The following is an 18,182-nucleotide window of genomic DNA, read 5'->3' as shown; positions in this document are numbered from 1 at the left end:
CTTTATCAAAGAACATGTTCTTAAAAAAGTTATTCTTTTGAAGTATATAATAATCAACCATTAACCATGACATATAGTGCTAAAACCAACCACTATTTATTACATGTTAGGATTACACCAAATCTTATTGTTGTGTGTTATTAATGCTATTGTTATGCTATATTGCAACACCTGTTTATGATACCAAGTAATCACACCTGAATAAGAACCTTGTTTGTGAATCACTCTAAAAGTGCAACACACCCTGAACCAATCATTACAACTCACTGATCCCAAATCATCGGGGTTAGGTCACGCTTAGAGCGATTGCATCTCATACTTATGCATTGTTGCATCCTTGCCAATCTTTTAAACATCGTCCTTACCGGACGATGATGCTATTTCAGAATTTGGAGTTATTTCTTATCGAAGACCTTGACTGCATAATCTTGCAGTCAAGAAAGGCAAGTTCATCGCTTGCTCATATCATTTGAGTATTTTTACCAAATTACTTGCAAAGTACTATGTTTATCACTATTGCATAAAAAACAAAACCACTATTTTCATAACTATGAATATGACTATGTGGTGGGCAATGGAACCATGGATTGTGTTGATATGGTGGAGGTTCCATTGCAAGGGTTTATATCCATCTAGGATTAAACAACAAATGTCGTCCAGTGATTCTTGTGCCGTAATACCCGTGTTAACCATAAGATCTGGAGTGGGACGGAATAGTCAGTCGTATTTCCACCTCTTGTACATCAACGGATGCGCTTACCGTAGCGGTTGTATCTTGCGGAGCAATTGGTGGGTGGGGAGCCCCTTCTAATTCCCCACGGTATAGCTGTTGCTTACCGTAGCGGTTGCTGCTTGCGGAACAATTGGTGGGTGGGGATCCCCTTCTAATTCCTCACGGTAATGTGGTCTATGATGGGTTGCAGCTACCGGCGAAGGAGTTTGGTTCGATCCCCAGGCATCGTCGTCGTGGTCGGGGTCCGTCCTTAAGTGGTGTAAGTGGACCGACGAGGACCCAGGGTCGGGGTTTGCAACAAAGGGTGGGTGTGCGAGGTAGCGGAGGAATATGATTGGCTATGACCTTATACCGGGCCTCACACCAAAGGAAGTGTGGACGAGCTCGCGGCTCGGTTGGCACCAAGGTTAAGATCTCTTATGGGTAAAGCAACACACCTCTGCAGAGTGTAATGAATCGTGACATGTCACTCCCTGTTCCGGGATTTGGAACTGCAAACGCTGCCGGAAAGGAGCTCCATGAAGTTCTAGTAAACCGGTGAAGGCTGACGGACATAGTTCTTCTGAATAAAAGCAACCTTTTGAAGAAATGGTTATGAAAACCTGCATTGGTATTAGACTTTCTGGTCTAATGCCGTAGCTAGTGCATTAAACACCTCTTTCCTATAATGAACTTGTTGAGTACGCTCGTACTCATCCCACTCTTAAATCCCCTGCTTAGATATGGAGGCATCGAAGGAGGATCTACAGTGCAACTCGAAGGCCGAGGAGTCAACAACTACTTCAAGAGACAGGACCCTGTCAGAGGATTCAGATACCACATCCAACAAGGAGAAAACCTAGTTTAGCCATAGAAGGGAACTAGCTTCCTAAACTTAGCTCCTACTTAGCTAGAATCTATTCTTAGCCTCTCTAGCTAGTTAAATACTCTACAAATAGAGTTCGTGATAAGACTAGACTACGAGTCGTTCTTCTGGAGTTTATTTGCAGTTTTACCTCAATGTAAAGTAGGAGGTTGTGATGATCTTTTGTAACAGAGTCAATGTTGTAATTCTATAGACATGCCTTGGACCCGCATATGTTTCTATTGTACCACTCTGAGCGATATAATACTAGTGGAACGGTGTTTCATTGGTGTTATATCAGACTTGCATACTACACCATGCAGTGGTATGCCGGGTCACCACATCTACCGTCACTTGGTTGAATAATACTAACACCCAAATTCATCCTCCTTCGCAGACATTCAGCCGGATATCTATCAAGGTGGGTCTCCGACAAAAACACCACATCGGGATTATAGCGCCTGATGACATCAAGAAGCGCTAAAACTGGCGCAGTATTCCCTAACCCACGACAGTTCCAAGCCATGATTTTCATTGCGACCGGACGGGGCCCTCAAGGGACCCCGCCGATCCTAGGGAAGGGGAGACAACTCCGTCCTTCTTCGACTGTTTATTCCGGTCAGCTTTAGCAATACCATTGTCATGAACCACTTCCTGGTTCGTCATTCCCACAACAACATCATTGTGTTCTACATCCAAGTCTTCAGGTATGTCATTATTCATCTCATCTTCTGTCGTTAGCTCAAGGCTTCGTTTTGCCCCTGAATCACTACTTATATTTGGATTGTCAACATCCATCAGATTATTTTTTATTGGACTAGAGCCGATATCTTTGAGCTTCTCATCCTCCTTAGATAAAGACTCTTTAGAGGAAGAAACATCTTTCCCACTCACGTGAGCAAAGCCAAGTACATGTGCATCATTAATCACAGCTATAACATTGTGGCGCCATGCAATATGAGGTGTTGAACCATAACCCCGACCAGATGGTGGCACATCTCCACGACCACGACCAAATTGTTCAGGCATACCTCTCCCAACAGGATTACAGCCTCTAGCTAGCACCTCTAGGACCTCCACGATTTCCTCCAAAAGCAAATCTTCCATACCATGTTTCTCGTTCAGCTTTGAGAAAGTCCCCCCATTTCAACTTGCTTTCATCATGCTCACCAGTGCCGCATTCAAGGTGGGAGTGGACAACCATACCACAAGCCCAACAAAATCTTGGAACCTTCTCAAATTAGATTTTAAAGAATTCTCTTCGACCCTCTCGGGATATTGAGACAAAACGAGCAATAGGTTTACGCAGATCCAGTTTAACTCTCACCCTAATAAAATCTCCCAGTCCATGGTTAGCTGAATACTCTTCAATGACCGAATCAAACTTTTTTGCAGCTAGATTTCGCACTAGGGAATCACCTCTGTAACCATCAGGGAGCTTATGGATCTGAACCCAAACAACTAATAAGTTCATATTTATTTCCACATGATCTGAAACGCCATCATACTCCTCTATTGTGACTGAATTTTGTCTAAAGAGCCAAGGACCTCATTTCGTTACTTTCAGCCAATCCCCTAAGCATGAGCACTGAATTATGAACATATCATCATCTAATGGTCTAAATTTTACCTCTTTAGCAGGGCTCCATGCAATACGCATATGTTGCTCAAAGGTCTGGGGTCTGAAGAAATTCACCGTGTATACTGGAGCTAGGGCCATCCACTTAAGCCCTCCTTTGGAGCATCTAACTGATCCTCAAAGACCAAATCATCAATCTCATCTTCATCAATACCCAGCCGCTGGAGTAGATCGCCGAGACGCTCGTCTGTCTTCGTCCCCAATCCCTCCCAAGGCTAGCTAGTCGAACTCGACGCAGGAGACGCCATCAAGGTCAGCGAGATCAGAACCCCAGACAACCGGTGGAGCAGAACGAACGTCCGGAGAAAGAGGGGAAAACTGAGGGCGAAGGTGGAAGCACGCACAGACGGGAACGGGAACCCCACCGACGAGGGACCCTAATCGCCTAGGTCTAAAACCCTAGTCGGCAGGGCGCTAGGTCTAAAACCCCACCGTGGCCAGTTAATTCGCCATGAATCTATTCTAACACGCACGGATGACCTAAATCTAACCGACTATTTAGTGTGTCAAAAACGAAATGGGAGGCGGATACCGAGTTTGGCACGTTGATGAAAACCGAACGCGATTGGTACTGCAGGCCACATAAAGCGCCTTCCAGGGCGGTAGACGAAAACCACGACAGCCCGCTACCACCCGAACGGAGCCCAATTTCGCAGGCCACACGCCGACTCGAGCGAGCCGAGCATCGCAATTCCCAATTCCCAATTCCCAAATATAAAATCCGGCGACTCTTCCCGAACCGGGAGCTAGGGTTTCGCCTCCCCCACCCCGGCCCTCTCTCCCGCGACCTCCCTCGCCGCCGCCATGGGCACGGAGCGGAAGCGCAAGGTCAGCCTCTTCGACGTGGTCGACCAGACCTCCGTGTCCGCCAAGCTCGGCCGCGCCGGAATCAACGGCGCCGCCGCCGCCGCCAATCCCTCCATCAACCCGTGGAACGGGCGGCCCTATTCCGCGCGCTACTTTGAGATCCTCGAGAAGCGCCGCACGCTCCCCGTGTGGCAGCAGAAGGATGACTTCCTCCGCGTCCTCCGCGACAACCAGACCCTCATCCTCGTCGGAGAAACCGGGAGTGGCAAGACCACTCAGGTATCATACCTGCACCTCCACACCTTCCCATGTATATTCTCTCTCTAGGTTATTATTATGGATTGGAAATTTAGGAGGTGCTCTATAGGCTAGATACCTGGTGCCATTGGTAAAAATTGGTTATCCATGTGCGGCAGATGAGGTGATGATTTGGTCGTTGTGAGGTCAGTTGCCTGATTTGTTCTGTGTGGAACAGATTCCCCAATTCGTGCTCGAGGCGGAAGGTCTGAGCACCCGCTCCATGGTGGCCTGCACGCAGCCGCGGAGGGTCGCGGCAATGTCGGTCTCCCGGCGCGTCGCGGAGGAGATGGACGTTACCATCGGTGAGGAGGTTGGTTACAGCATCCGGTTCGAAGATTGCAGCAGCAACAAAACCGTTCTCAAGTAAGATTTTTTTCGGTTCCCTGTATTTCGTGGAATAACATTATTACCAGTTGCTGCACCATCCCCTTTGCCGATTGATATATGGAGCGTATGTTTCCTTTGCTTTTCTAGGTATTCTGACGATCTAATCATGTTGTGTTGAACACTATTGCTTCCTATCAGATATTTGACAGATGGTATGCTTCTGAGGGAAGCAATGGCAGACCCGCTCTTAGAGAGGTACAAGGTGATTGTGCTCGATGAGGCTCACGAGCGCACGTTGGCAACGGACGTTCTCTTTGGCCTTCTCAAGGAGGTTCTAAAGAACAGGCCTGACTTGAAGCTTGTTGTTATGAGTGCTACCCTTGAGGCGGAGAAATTTCAGGGTTATTTTAGCAGTGCACCATTGATGAAGGTTCCCGGTAGGCTTCACCCGGTCGAGATCTTCTATACGCAAGAGCCAGAAAGGGACTATCTGGAAGCTGCTATCAGGACTGTTGTGCAGATACATATGTGTGAACCTGCTGGTGATATCCTTGTGTTCCTTACTGGCGAAGAGGAGATTGAGGATGCCTGCCGGAAAATTAACAAGGAAGTTAATAACATGGGGGATCAGGTTGGCCCAGTTAAAGTCGTACCGTTGTACTCTACTCTACCCCCTGCAATGCAGCAGAAGATTTTTGACGCTGCTCCACCTCCATTGAGAGAGGGAGGTCCTGCTGGAAGGAAAATTGTTGTGTCCACAAATATTGCTGAGACATCCTTGACCATCGATGGCATAGTGTATGTTATAGATCCAGGGTTTTCCAAACAGAAGGTTTACAATCCAAGGATAAGGGTGGAGTCCCTTCTGGTGTCCCCAATTTCCAAGGCAAGTGCGCATCAGAGAGCTGGTCGTGCCGGTAGAACGCAGCCTGGGAAGTGCTTCAGGTTGTACACAGAGAAGAGTTTTAGCGGTGATTTACAGGAGCAGACCTACCCAGAAATTCTTCGGTCAAACCTGGCAAATACAGTTCTGACACTGAAGAAGCTTGGAATTGACGATTTAGTGCATTTTGACTTCATGGATCCTCCTGCACCAGAAACTCTAATGAGGGCCTTAGAAGTTCTGAACTACTTGGGAGCACTCGATGATGAAGGCAACCTGACACCTCTAGGTGAAATGATGAGTGAGTTCCCCTTGGACCCCCAGATGTCAAAGATGCTTGTCATCAGTCCAAAGTACAACTGTTCAAATGAGATCCTCTCGGTATCTGCCATGCTCTCAGGTATGTCAAACATGCCATTTCTACAGCTACGTTATCATGTTTTCATATATTGCATCTTGTGTGCGCATGGTTCCAGTTCCAGCACGCAGACTAGTCACTAGTGCATGCATAGTTGCGATGTTTTCTTGTTTTTATATATATTGTGCGTTATCATCAGCAACTGTCAGGCACTTGGCTTCTTGAGCTATTGATCGAAATGATCATACAGTTTAGGCTGATGCAGATAGTTGCTGTATGTCGAGTTATTCTGACAAAGCAAATGATGACGTCTCGCCTCTTTGCATCTGCTGACCAACCGTGGGCTTTGCTGTTATTACCATATGTCTAGTACCCAATTGCTTTCTCCGGCCTAGGGAGGCACAAAAGGCTGCTGATGAGGCGAAGGCTCGATTTGGGCACATTGATGGGGATCATCTGACACTTCTGAATGTGTACCATGCATACAAGCAGAACAGTGAGTCAATAACCATGCTTCATTCTGTTTACACTCCTTCTGGCAGCTAGTTTATTTGGGGACTAACGGACTTCTCTGTTATAATGCAGATGAGGATCCTACATGGTGTTATGAGAATTTTGTCAATGCCCGAGCGATGAAGTCTGCTGATAATGTTAGACAACAGCTTGTTCGCATCATGACCAGATTCAACCTCAAGATGTGCAGTACAGACTTCAACAGCCGCGAGTACTATGTCAATATCAGGAAAGCAATGCTTTCAGGGTACTTTATGCAGGTTGCTCATCTTGAGCGAACTGGGCATTACTTGACTGTTAAGGATAATCAGGTTTGTATTCTGATCTTGCTCTCTTTTCTGCATGGAGTGTTGCATTGCAGTTTTTTACCCTTCTCTGCTTTGCAGGTTGTCCATCTTCATCCCTCGAATTGCATGGACCACAAGCCGGAGTGGGTCATCTACAATGAATATGTTTTGACCACAAGGAATTTCATCCGCACAGTCACTGATATCCGTGGAGAATGGTAAGTCCTTTTCTGACAAAACCTTGACACTTGTGAAGATATGGTACAAAATATTGATGTTTATTGTATTTCGTGCGCAGGCTGGTTGATATAGCTCCACAGTATTATGATCTGACCAATTTCCCATCATGTGAGGCGAAACGTGTCCTTGAGAGGCTACATAACAAGCGTGAGAGGGAAAGAGCTGCCAACAGAAGCTGAATTTGACGATTTCTCCTGCCCCCAGTAAGCTTTGGGCAATCACTGATATGCAGTCGGCCTCCACCATGTATCAAGATATTTTCCATGTCGTAAATTTTCAGTATCGTGGATGGTGAAATCACAATGTACAACATATATCGAATGTGCCCTCTGCTACTGCATTACGGCTTGAAAGTAGTGGCCTTAATTATATGTTTGTTTTTCCTTCCTTTTAGAAGGTGTAGGTTGTCTTGTAGGTTAATTGTGTACCTGTCTCCATACCTTGGCGAATCAAACATTATTGTCTTCCTTTGAATTTTGCATCATTGTCTATGTCATAGTTGTAATTTCGTTGGTGGCTGTCTTTGGACTAGCCGTGTTGAGTTCGTAGAATCAATATAGCCTTATGAGGCCCCCTCTGTAGAGCTGCAATCGGTTTCATGTGAAGAATCATATTTATGTTTAACAATCAAGACTGGTACTTATAAGCCCTTGTTTGGTTCTTTGGGAGATAGTCATGTCCCCCTCGCCCAGGCCCCCATCGCAAGGGAGTGGGGCTATTCCTGCCGATACAAGCAGAATGGTGGGTTCGTATGCCAGGGCAAAGTTGTAGGAGACGGTAGAAATTACAGAGACGACCCCGGCCGGCAAGGTCGGAAGTGGATTCCTCGGGTAGGATTGGGGATTTCAGGGCGGCAGAATCGCTCCACCCTTTTCTCCACGTTAGACAGCACCATAACATAATCGGTGGACATACTCACGAGTATGGCGCTAGAGATGACGGTGTTCCTGGCAGTTTGCAAGCTCTAGAGATAGTGCTGCTCACGTTTCTAGAGCCCGCAGAGATAGACAAATACAATGACATATTTACGCAATTGTGGTAGTCACAACATCCCTGGAAAGAAAAGCAGCACTCTGCAGATTCTTATAACTGTACTGTCTATTTCAAGTGTTCATTGTTCAACAACAACAAAATTTCTGACTCACACTCACAGTATGCATTTTAGCGGCTATACAGGCATGTACCTACTTTTATCATATTCCCACTTGGGACATATCGTATATTTTACACCCTTCAAGATTAAATCTTGTCCATCTGACACCTTCAGCTCAAGGCAGTATATGCACCATGCATCATGCTTTGCCCGTTTACATTGATCTCACCGACAATCAAACTAGGTCTTCTGATACCCTAAAACACAAACTAGAACCAACAAAGAATAGAGGCTAGATTTGCTAGTATCCTGCTATACCAACTAGAACAAACGATACAGAGTAGAGTGCAACTGAAATGGCAACTCCTGTGGCAAAATTGTACGAGAGGCGCTTGTTGTCACGAGGTACAAATGCTATCTTCAAAGTATTGGTCAGTTCGAAGAGCCTATGGGAGACCTGCGGAAACACGTGGTGGCATAAGCAAGTTGCTGTGCGGAATGAACTCTTCAATGCCATACATGGGGAAGAAGATATACATACCGCAACATATATAGCAGTAGTGAGCATGAAGTTGAGCAGTGGGTAATCTGGGACTATTGCCAATAGCCACTTGGGTTGCCCATTGGGTACCTTTGATCTTTGGGAGTCATCAAAGCAAACAAGATAATTTTCAGTCATTTATGATCTGAAGGAAATTATCCACGGCCACAAATGGCAGAGCCTAGAAAGGAGGATGGAAACTGCATATGGTTTACCTGAGCCAGATATGGAACTGGGATATATATGTTTCTAGCGTAATCTTTCCAAGCCAGCTAGAGAAAAAAAAAATAACAAGCACATTAGATACATATTCATCGAGCATTAGCACAGAATCTAGTCATAACAATAGAATCTGTTCTGTTAAAACAAAACTTACGCAAATAGCGTTAGAGAGCACGCCCGGAATTCTTGAGTGAAGTTCCGTAGGCAGATGTAGACACTTTTGATGGCAACAAACACCGATCAATCAAATTTTGCAGTATACAGATGGATTTACACTTGATACAAAAAGGAACGATACATACGTTATGGGGATCCAGGATGTGTAGGGATGGTATTTATTGTAGGTAATCTTGTCCAGCTTGTAGATGTACTCATACCACAAATATCCAGCCTGTGGTCACCATACAGCCAGCTGATCGTATCAAAAAAAACATGTCTACATAACATACTATTTACTGCATATGTTCGAAAATTACCGTTAAAGAAACTGTAACAATAGAGGCCTTGATAGAGAGTTTCGTTCTTGTTTCAGCTTCTTCGAGCTTTTCCATCCACTTCTCAACCTACAGTATAGATGATATTTTATTGATGTCAAACACTTATCGCACACACTTTTGAACAATTCTGACAATGATTCAAACTATCTCTGAATCTAAAAGAAACATATCAGTTATGCCAGCATACTACATAAAACAAGTGATACAGAACATACAGTTGGATGGTAATAAGCATATATCATCCCCACAATCCATATGTAGCGATCCAGTCCAGATCGGAATTGCCACTCATGCAACCTGGGGAGATCTGGTTTAGAAGGATCATTGTAACCTGCGCACACAAATAACATTTTCAAGTTTAATTTAAGGAATTTTTTTTATAGAATAGCAAAATCACTAACTGCATCCAAGGAAACACTGACCTAAAAGAAAAGTCAGTGGGCTCCAGACTATCTCAAAGACACCTGGGATTTCCCATACCAAGATAACAACCAAGAAGCACGCAACAAATTTCATAGCAATCACTGATCTAATCTCATTATATTTGTTTAGAATCCCAATAGCACCATACACCATGAGGGTGAAAAGGGTGTGCATAGGGCAAATATAATACAGTGTATAATCATTGTTTAGGACAATGCAACAGAATGCCACAAAGAAATTGAGGCGCCACATCATCTGTTGAAGGTGCAACTATGTTAGTAAAGGTCCGCAGATAAAAAGCAACACTGGGACTAGTTAAAATGTACCTGAGCAAATCGTCCAAGACTGAAATCCTTCCGCACATAATAATAGGAGAAGTTACCAAACCCAGTCATCCAGACATATGCAGCAATGAACACACGAATCGCATTGTAGATCTCTTTAGCATTGAAGTAATGGTACATCAGAAATAGCACCTGGAAATCAGACAAAGCAATGCTGAAAACTATGCTGTGCTAGAAGAGAAATCAAAACCTTGTTCACTACAAATGGATGTTCTATTGCTCTTGGACTCTTGGTTAATCAACTCATTTACAAATATCTGAGATTCATAAATGAAGGTGAAGAAAGTTTTTTTTTTTGTTCCAGGGTCCTTTTCTCACTTGTTGAGGTCATGTTTGTAATTTCTGTATTTTATCTGGACCTCGTTGTAATATGTACGCACCGGTTTTATTAATGAGCAGTATCTAGATTCTAGGCCCTTCTGGGCCGTTCCCGGTTCAAAAAAAAGGTGAAGAAAGTAAAGCAAGTAAGCAGTGCAAGATGACAGTTATGAATAGTCAAACTTTCTCGTTACATAAATGTCATGCATGATTGACAGCTAGTAGAACAAAAGGCGAGAAAGGTGACAAAAGGAAGACGGACTATGGAAAATACCTGCATCCAACCCTTCCATTCTTCAGTCTGATGCCTGTTCAAATACAGTACAGATTTTCCTGTGAATGTTGACTTATCTTGGTGGACCTTGAAGGAAGTAATAGCTGCTACGATAATAAGAAGAAAGTAGAGGAAAAGGAAGAGGTCTCGGCTGTAATTCTGTAGATACAGGATACCGACAAAAGAGAAGAAATAGTTAGCCAATTGAGAATTAACATATTAGGCATGTACTTTCTATGCAGCTTTAGTATTTTGCATTAATCTGAATAAGCGAGCAAAGCTGGCATGCTCTAAAGAATCTGAATTATACCAATACATTACATAGGGACCACAACAATTTAGCTAAAAATTCTACAACTTAAAATGTTACAGAGTCAGCAAGCATAGATATCTGAAAGCTATTTACAGTAGATAATAATTTCATATGATTATACATTTTTCAACTGGTGTTCAAATGTGGGTATACAATGGGCCTCTTTGGTTAACAGGATTCCAGAAACAAATGAATAAGAAAAACAAAAGAATAGGATAGGAATGAATGCGCAAAACAGATGATTGGAATACATAGAAATTTTATGCAGCTGCGTGTTTGGTTCACATGGATAGGGGAAACACAAGAATCCTAATGAACAGTCAAGTCACAGTCAAACCACCTGAAAAGGTAGGATGTTATTATGCCACTAAAGACACCGGCCTCCTAAATCGATTCCTACCTTTTTCCTTTAAAATGGTATCAAACGAATTTTTTATCCATTTTTCATTGCCCCATTCCTTTTAACCAGATGAATGATAGTGCCACCAGTGGAAAATTTCCTATTCCTGTACTTTCCCTATGGACCAAAGAGTATGTAAGTTTCAGCATAGTAGTACCTTTTCGGACTCTCCGAACAGATTTGTACGATCACATATGTAAAAGTAAAGCAGATGGCCTGCAAGCTCGGACCTGATAGAAGAATGGCAAACCAGTCAGCACAATAATGTAACCGGACAAGTGTGGAAGAATACATAATGAAAGTGGATTACGTTGCCCTCAGTGTCAATCGATGCTCGACAAGAAGTGACTGGTCCATAAAGAAAAGCCTGTGGAACCAATTAAGTCAGTGCCTTTAAACCTTGATATCTTAAACTATCATTGAACATGTCATGGAGAAATTATATTTCGTGAACAACCTGAGCATCTGTGATGCGAAAGAAGCATAAACTGGCTTTGGACTTGCTACTTGGCCACCTTCCTCCAACAACATTGCTTGATCCTCTCCTTTGTTTGAGCTATTAGCCATGTCTGATAAATTGATATCCGAGTGTCTACTGACCAAGATAAAGAAAAATAAATTCCAGTAAGAGTCTTTCTAGACAGCCATTACACGATTGCATTATACTAGTAGTGTTTCATTCAAAGCAACATGCATTTCAGCTTGAAAAAACATAATACTCAACCCCTCGCAGAAGTTGGATACATTGAGCTATGGACATATGGTTCTTGCAGCATGAGCAGAAATTTCTGCTCAGCGACAACATTCAAAAGAGAAGCTACGACTTAGCAGCATTCTCATGATCAAGATAGCATTTACTCACGTCTTAAGAGAAGCAGCATCCTTCCTGTGATAGAGAATCTCAGCATACACCCAGGCCGCAAGAACCCAAATAAATCCCAGAAAAGCAGAAACCTGAGATGAAGTACAAAGCAAGTTCTGTCAGTTCCAATGCTTGAGGTCCCCAAAAGAAACAAATCCTAGTATCCACAGTAAAAAAATTAGGGGAAGTTACAAGCATCTCTCTAAATGCACTGTTTTCACCCCCTGTACTCTTTCGATCCACAATGCTCTGCAGTTTTGCATAATAACTAATGGTCCTACTGAACCTACAACAATTACCAAACTCAGGAGCGATCATGTATAACAGAACAAGCAAATAAACATTCAATCCAATAGGTTGAATGACCAAACCTACAACGTGGGCTGCCAACTCTCACAGCATCAGCAGTCTTACTAGCACATATTCTTAGAAAGTACAACAGAGGAGTCCACACTGTTGAATATTAATAACGGATGTCTCCGGATCTACATACTACATTAACTGTGGAATCTCCAACACTTAAACCCTAAGCCCTCATTCACCAATGCTCTACCGAGACCTGAATGAAATCCCCGGCCTAGGTAGGTTTTGTGCTACCATTCCACACACCAGAAATCCGGGTATGGAAACTACTGATCCTCGCCCCCCAAAAATCAAGCACAGCTTTCAACCCTGAACTAGGTTAAACGATTCCCCTCCAATCAGAATACCACCAAATCCTAAGAGCATGCTTGCGCATCGACAATAATAGCTAACCAAGCTTGAGCGCGACAGAAACAACCATTTGACGACCGATCAATCCCCGAATCGCTCAAATAATACAAAAGCACCGCCGAATCCCCGCTAGAAAATCCACGCGCGTGCCATCTCCAGCGCTTCCGGGTTGGTAACCACTTGAACACGAAACGCAGCCTGCGCGGCTGCGCTGCACACCCGTGCCCCCTAAAATCCCCGCAAGCAGCACCCCATCCCCGCGCCAAACGGCCAGCGGACTACCGGAAGCGCCCCGAGGAGCAGCAATGCCGCGCGCCGGCGGCGGATCGAGGGGGCGAATTAGGGCTCACCTGGCCGGGCGTGAAGGGGGCCGAGGCCGCCATGGCGAGGTCCCCCGCGGACGCGACCGCCTCCGCCATTTCTACAGCATCCGCCCGAGCTTCCGCGCTCGGATCCAAACGGGAATCGCGTCAGAGCGCAAGGCTTCCTTCTCCTCCGGTTTAAAGCGGCCGGTGAGGCAATACGTGGTACGAGGCGAGCGGAGACTGGCATGTGGGGCCGTCCACCAAGCGATGCCCACAGTCGGTGCGATCTGCGAGTGACGGCGTAACTAAAAGGGGGGCCCGGGGTTAGGTGGATTTAGGTGAGAAACATTTTCTCGTCGTTCCTTTTCGAGTAATACTAAATCAAATTCCTAAGACTAGCCACAATGGGAGTATCATAGGTAGTATCAGGCTGGTCATAGTGGGGAGTAACTTAGATTAGTAACATATGCCATGTTACTAGTCTAGGTTACTACCTTCATAGTGGGTAGTAACTTATATGTTGTGTCATGCATTGTGTCATTTATTATGTTGTAGACTCATTTTGCCTTGGGGTGTGTGATGTTATGGTAACATAGCTACTTACCACCTCACTCTCTTTCTTCATTTATTGGCATGCCATGTCACCAAAATGTCTTGAGATGTGTGATGTTACTAGCTATGTTACTCCCACTATGAGCAGTCTCATGCATGCCATGTTGGCAAAAATCTGACGTGGCACATCAATTAATGAGGTGAGAGATGAGAGTGGTATCATAATATGATACTGTATCATAGCACGTAAAACTAGAAAACTTAATGGCAAACACACCATGTACACACATTTGCATTGAGATTCTACAAAACATTAAATATGATGATACTATGATACAATCTCATGAGAGCAAGTACAATAAGTCTTAGTCAGCTGGCTATAAGGATTAAAATAGTATATTATTGCTTAGTTGGAGGAGAGAGGGGAAGAGAGAGAAGGAGAGTGGGCTTATGCAAGAGCCAGCTCTAGCACGTGCTCCTAGGCACTTTGTGAGAGTGAAAGGTGGGCCACATATTGATTAAGTACTACATTTTTATAGCTCACTATTGTATATGTTGGCTCTAAGTTGGGTATAGATGACATGGCACTTGGCTTATAGCCAGCAGCTGGCTATACTATTGGAATTGCTCTGATACTATGCATTGTAGGGTTAGTATCATAAACTATTATCATGTGCATGATACTAGTGTATCATACTTCCCATTGTGACTAGTCTAAGGTTCTCTAAGATGTTTTGAAAGTACATATATACACTTAATTAAACGATGGCCATGGCTTTCAAGGGCTCCACAGTCGAACCCTGCTATCCGATCCTACTGGTTTTGCTGAAGATGTTGCGGGCTCTGCTAGTTGACCAGTGGGTGGGTTTGATCAGCAATTCAGGGCGTGCGGCCGCGGATGACATTTGATAATCCAGTAGTTTGCCCAAGTCCAAGATAATCCAGCAATTATGTGGTCATGTGGTGATCATCCTTTCTCTGTGTTCACTTGTTCTGCTTTGTTGAAGACGTAATGGCTACTCCCACTGGTGGAAAAAGGGCCTTTGGTCGCGGTTCGCAACTGCCATTAGTCGCGGTCGCGCAACCGCGATCAAATAAGCGCGACTAAAGGCCCCCCTTTAGTCGCGGTTGCTTAAGAACCGCGACTAAAGGCCCATCCACGTGGGCGCCAGGCGACCGTCGGGGCGGAGGACCTTTAGTCGCGGTTCTTCTGGCCAACCGCGACTAAAGGCCGCCGCAAGTTTAGGGTTTTAGCCCCCACCTAAACCTGCCCCCCCCCCTAAACCTGTTTTCTGTTTAATTTGTATTGTTTTATTTCTTTTGTGCTTTATTTTAATTTTGAAGGAGTTTCACATATTCTACGGTACTACATACATGCATATGAATGTACAATTTCAAACAAATCTGAAATTAGAACCGAAAATAATTCAAGAGGAATATACAATATATATTCAATATCATCGGATGACCATATACAATTTTGAACAAGTTTCCATACATAATTTAATGCATATGAAGTTCTACGTCCTCGTAATGGTGTTCTACTTTAGGATGGAGGACTTCCCTCGTGAACCATCCAGCTAGTTCCTCTTGAAGTGGTCGGAAGCGAGCTTCTGGACTAAGCATCTTTCGGAGGTTATTCCTCTGAACATTGGTATCACTCGGAACCCGCTCAGAGGTGTATCTCCGGATCATCTCACAGACATAGTATCCACATAGATTGGTCCCCACTGGCTGAATATCGCCACCATTCTTAGCCATTGACCGCATGAAATGTAGCTCTTTTTTGAAATCACCGACCCTTTCATCTGAGATCCGTCTCCAAACCCTACGAGGCAAAGAAAATTAAATGAACAAGAGAGTTATTAGTTACTTGATATTAGGAAATGAACGAAATAGGCCGATCGATATAGAGCGCAAATGAATGAAAATAATTACTTCTGCAGCATTCTTCTCATGTTGCCCCAAAGATTTGAATCCAGAGTCAGAGAGTCGTGGACGAGACATGTGGAGATGTCAAATTTAATTACTAGCAGAATCCAGTGGAACCTGCGGACACGATACATGCACAGTACGTCATGCATAACTCATCGATTAGCCGGCCACATACCATGCATGGAAACAAAAGAGAATGTGCTCAAGACAGAAACACTCACACAAAATGGTAAGGAAATAGAATATCACTTTTGAGTTCCTGCTTTGTAAGAAACTGCCACAGGTCTGCCTCCACGTCGGCGGGGTGATGCTCTAACACATATCCATTAACGATGTGTGGGTCAATGAACCCAACATCATGGATGTTCCTTACTCTGCATTCCTTAATCTTCATTCTGCATAATAGCGTACACAACAATATAGTTAGGACATATATATAGTGCAGGCAATATGAACGAGATGGGGTAGAAATAAATCACTTACAGAACGTAGCAACTGATGATAGATTTGTCGAGCTCGCGTAGATTGAAAAGCTGGAACAATTCACTCAGATGAATTTGTACATAGTAATGTTTGAAGTGATGCTCATATCTAACTTCCGCATAAATATATTCTTTGGCGTTTTTATTTTTTATGTAACCCTTGTACCATTTCAGCAGACTTGTCATTTGTGGAGGTAGATCCTCTTCCTGCGCAGGCTCGACGAGAGGCCCATTCGGCACATATGTAATTACTACCTCCTTCACTGGCGCCTCATCAAGGCCTAACAGTTCACGAAGAGTCATACCTAAGTTGGCCGCTTGTTCTCTCGGCACTCGTTACGGTCAATCCCTGTCTTTGCCGCAGCTTCTATGATATCGGGGGCATCCGGACCGGCGGCTTTCACTATAAGCGGGGCAATCGATTGTTTACTTTGTTCCCCGAGCTGGGCAACTCGTTTCCCGCTTTTTTTACTTTCTAATTCTTTCTCGGCCTCCTCCAAGGCTTTCTTCTCCTGCTTCGCCCGCTCTTTCTTCTCCTTGAACATGAGTGCCTGCTTACGAAGTTCACGTGCATAGTCGTCAGGCAGATTCTTCGCGGCTTGGGACGGTGTGTTCAAAAATGACTTAGCCCACTTCTTTTGCTCATCAGAAAATACTGGCTTGGGCTCGGGCTCTCTTTTCTTCTTGCAGTCCGCCTTCCATTTCTCATAATCAGCAGTCGCGGCCGCGTCGACTTCCTCGGCACTACGTTCCCAAGGCCTCATGGGGAGAGGCTTCAGTGATGGCTCCGGTACCTTTGTTATCTTAGGTACATAAGGGTCCGGGTTAATACTCCAGGACTGCTTCTGCTTCTTCGCCGGAGGTGGATTGGGGGGCGGCGTTTGCTTACCCGCCCGGGGCGGACTAGGGGGCGGTGGCTGCTTACCCGCCGGAGGTGAATTGGGGGGCGGCATCGGCTGACGTGAAGGAGGTGTAGGTGAAGCACCATCACCACCACCACCGCCACCGCCACCACCACCGTAGGGGGGTGGACTTGTTGGCCTTGGCGCCTCGCCTGGAAACTTGATAAACTTCTTTTGCCATAGAATGAAATGGCGCTTGACATCTCCAAGTCTTCTCTCCCCTTCAGGTGTAGCAATGTCAATCTCCAGGTCCTCAAACCCTTGTACTATGTCCTCCACCGTGACACGAGCATAGCCATCTTGAATGGGCTTGTTGTGGTGGAGTGCTCCAGGTTCACATGGTAAAGCACTGCCGATGGCTACCTTCATGGACATGTTCCCGATTGGATAATACAGATGACATTCTTTCATCTCCTTTACATCGTCCACGGGGTAGCGAGGAGGCTCCGGTGCAGTAATTTCGATCGCCGGAGGCTCCGGTGCAGTAATTTCGGTCGTCGGTGCATGTGCACCAGCCGGTGGGGCCTCCGTGGAAGCCACGCTGCTTCTCCGCTGCTGGCTTCTGATATCCACTGGATGATCTTCATGCTGCGCCCGAGCTGCATCTCTTTCTTGTACTAGTACACTCACGGTTTTCTTCATCTCATCCATTTCCGATGCCAACCGCGCCACAACATCTGCATCCCGATCCATCTTTCTCTTACAGCTTCTGTAACCGTACGGGTCATCGTTCTGGGAGAACCCTATTTTCCACGGAATGTGCCCCATGCCTCGTACACGTCCTCCGTGTTCAGGATTCCCGAGGGCTTTTGTCAGCGCGTCGTTCTCTCTGTTGAACTTGATCTTCCCCTCTTGAGCATCCCTCATTGCGTTAATAAGGGCTTGGGTGGGTTTAATTATTTTGCCCCGGTAAACACACTCCCCTGTCTCCGGGTGTAGCGTTCCCCCATGCCCGTACCACCAGCTTTTGGCCCTTGGGTCCCATCCCTCCATACCTGGACGGATTCCTCGCGCCCTCAGCTCGTTCTCCATCTTCTCCCACCTAGGCTCCCAAAGGCGATACCCTCCTGGCCC

The 18,182-nt window shown here is 45.1% G+C and overlaps 2 protein-coding genes across 5 annotated transcripts; one reads left to right on the top strand and one right to left on the bottom strand.

Moving 5' to 3' along the window:
- Window positions 1-3,879: 3,879 nt before the first annotated feature.
- LOC127295551 (probable pre-mRNA-splicing factor ATP-dependent RNA helicase DEAH3) lies at window positions 3,880-7,405 on the top strand. Of its 3 annotated transcripts, XM_051325517.2 has the most exons (7): window positions 3,892-4,302; window positions 4,499-4,686; window positions 4,849-5,933; window positions 6,262-6,387; window positions 6,477-6,715; window positions 6,791-6,909; window positions 6,990-7,405. In XM_051325517.2, exons 1-7 carry the CDS (start codon window positions 4,021-4,023, stop codon window positions 7,108-7,110), a joined length of 2,160 nt encoding a protein of 719 aa, XP_051181477.1. In that variant the 5' UTR covers window positions 3,892-4,020; the 3' UTR covers window positions 7,111-7,405. The 3 variants fall into 3 exon arrangements, with proteins under 3 accessions (XP_051181479.1, XP_051181477.1, XP_051181478.1); XM_051325518.2 differs by lacking the exon at window positions 3,892-4,302 and having other exon boundaries at window positions 4,551-4,686; window positions 4,798-5,933; XM_051325519.2 differs by lacking the exons at window positions 6,477-6,715; window positions 6,791-6,909; window positions 6,990-7,405 and having other exon boundaries at window positions 3,880-4,302; window positions 6,157-6,293.
- A 606-nt stretch (window positions 7,406-8,011) lies between these two features.
- On the bottom strand, window positions 8,012-13,439 carry LOC127295550 (protein REDUCED WALL ACETYLATION 1). 2 transcript variants are annotated; one of them, XM_051325515.2, is made up of 15 exons: window positions 13,283-13,439; window positions 12,219-12,310; window positions 11,814-11,951; window positions 11,667-11,723; window positions 11,514-11,586; window positions 10,644-10,802; window positions 10,034-10,183; window positions 9,707-9,962; window positions 9,500-9,615; window positions 9,264-9,350; window positions 9,090-9,178; window positions 8,942-9,004; window positions 8,781-8,837; window positions 8,566-8,662; window positions 8,012-8,481 (listed from the first exon to the last, which is right to left on the bottom strand). In XM_051325515.2, exons 1-15 carry the CDS (start codon window positions 13,349-13,351, stop codon window positions 8,326-8,328), a joined length of 1,659 nt encoding a protein of 552 aa, XP_051181475.1. In that variant the 5' UTR covers window positions 13,352-13,439; the 3' UTR covers window positions 8,012-8,325. The 2 variants fall into 2 exon arrangements, with proteins under 2 accessions (XP_051181475.1, XP_051181476.1); XM_051325516.2 differs by having other exon boundaries at window positions 11,814-11,948.
- Window positions 13,440-18,182: the final 4,743 nt, after the last annotated feature.

This window comes from Lolium perenne, chromosome 4, assembly GCF_019359855.2.
Source record: "Lolium perenne isolate Kyuss_39 chromosome 4, Kyuss_2.0, whole genome shotgun sequence".
Classification (NCBI taxonomy): domain Eukaryota; kingdom Viridiplantae; phylum Streptophyta; class Magnoliopsida; order Poales; family Poaceae; genus Lolium; species Lolium perenne.
Note: the sequence above shows the minus strand (reverse complement) of the source record. Positions and strands in the feature narration are given on the sequence as shown.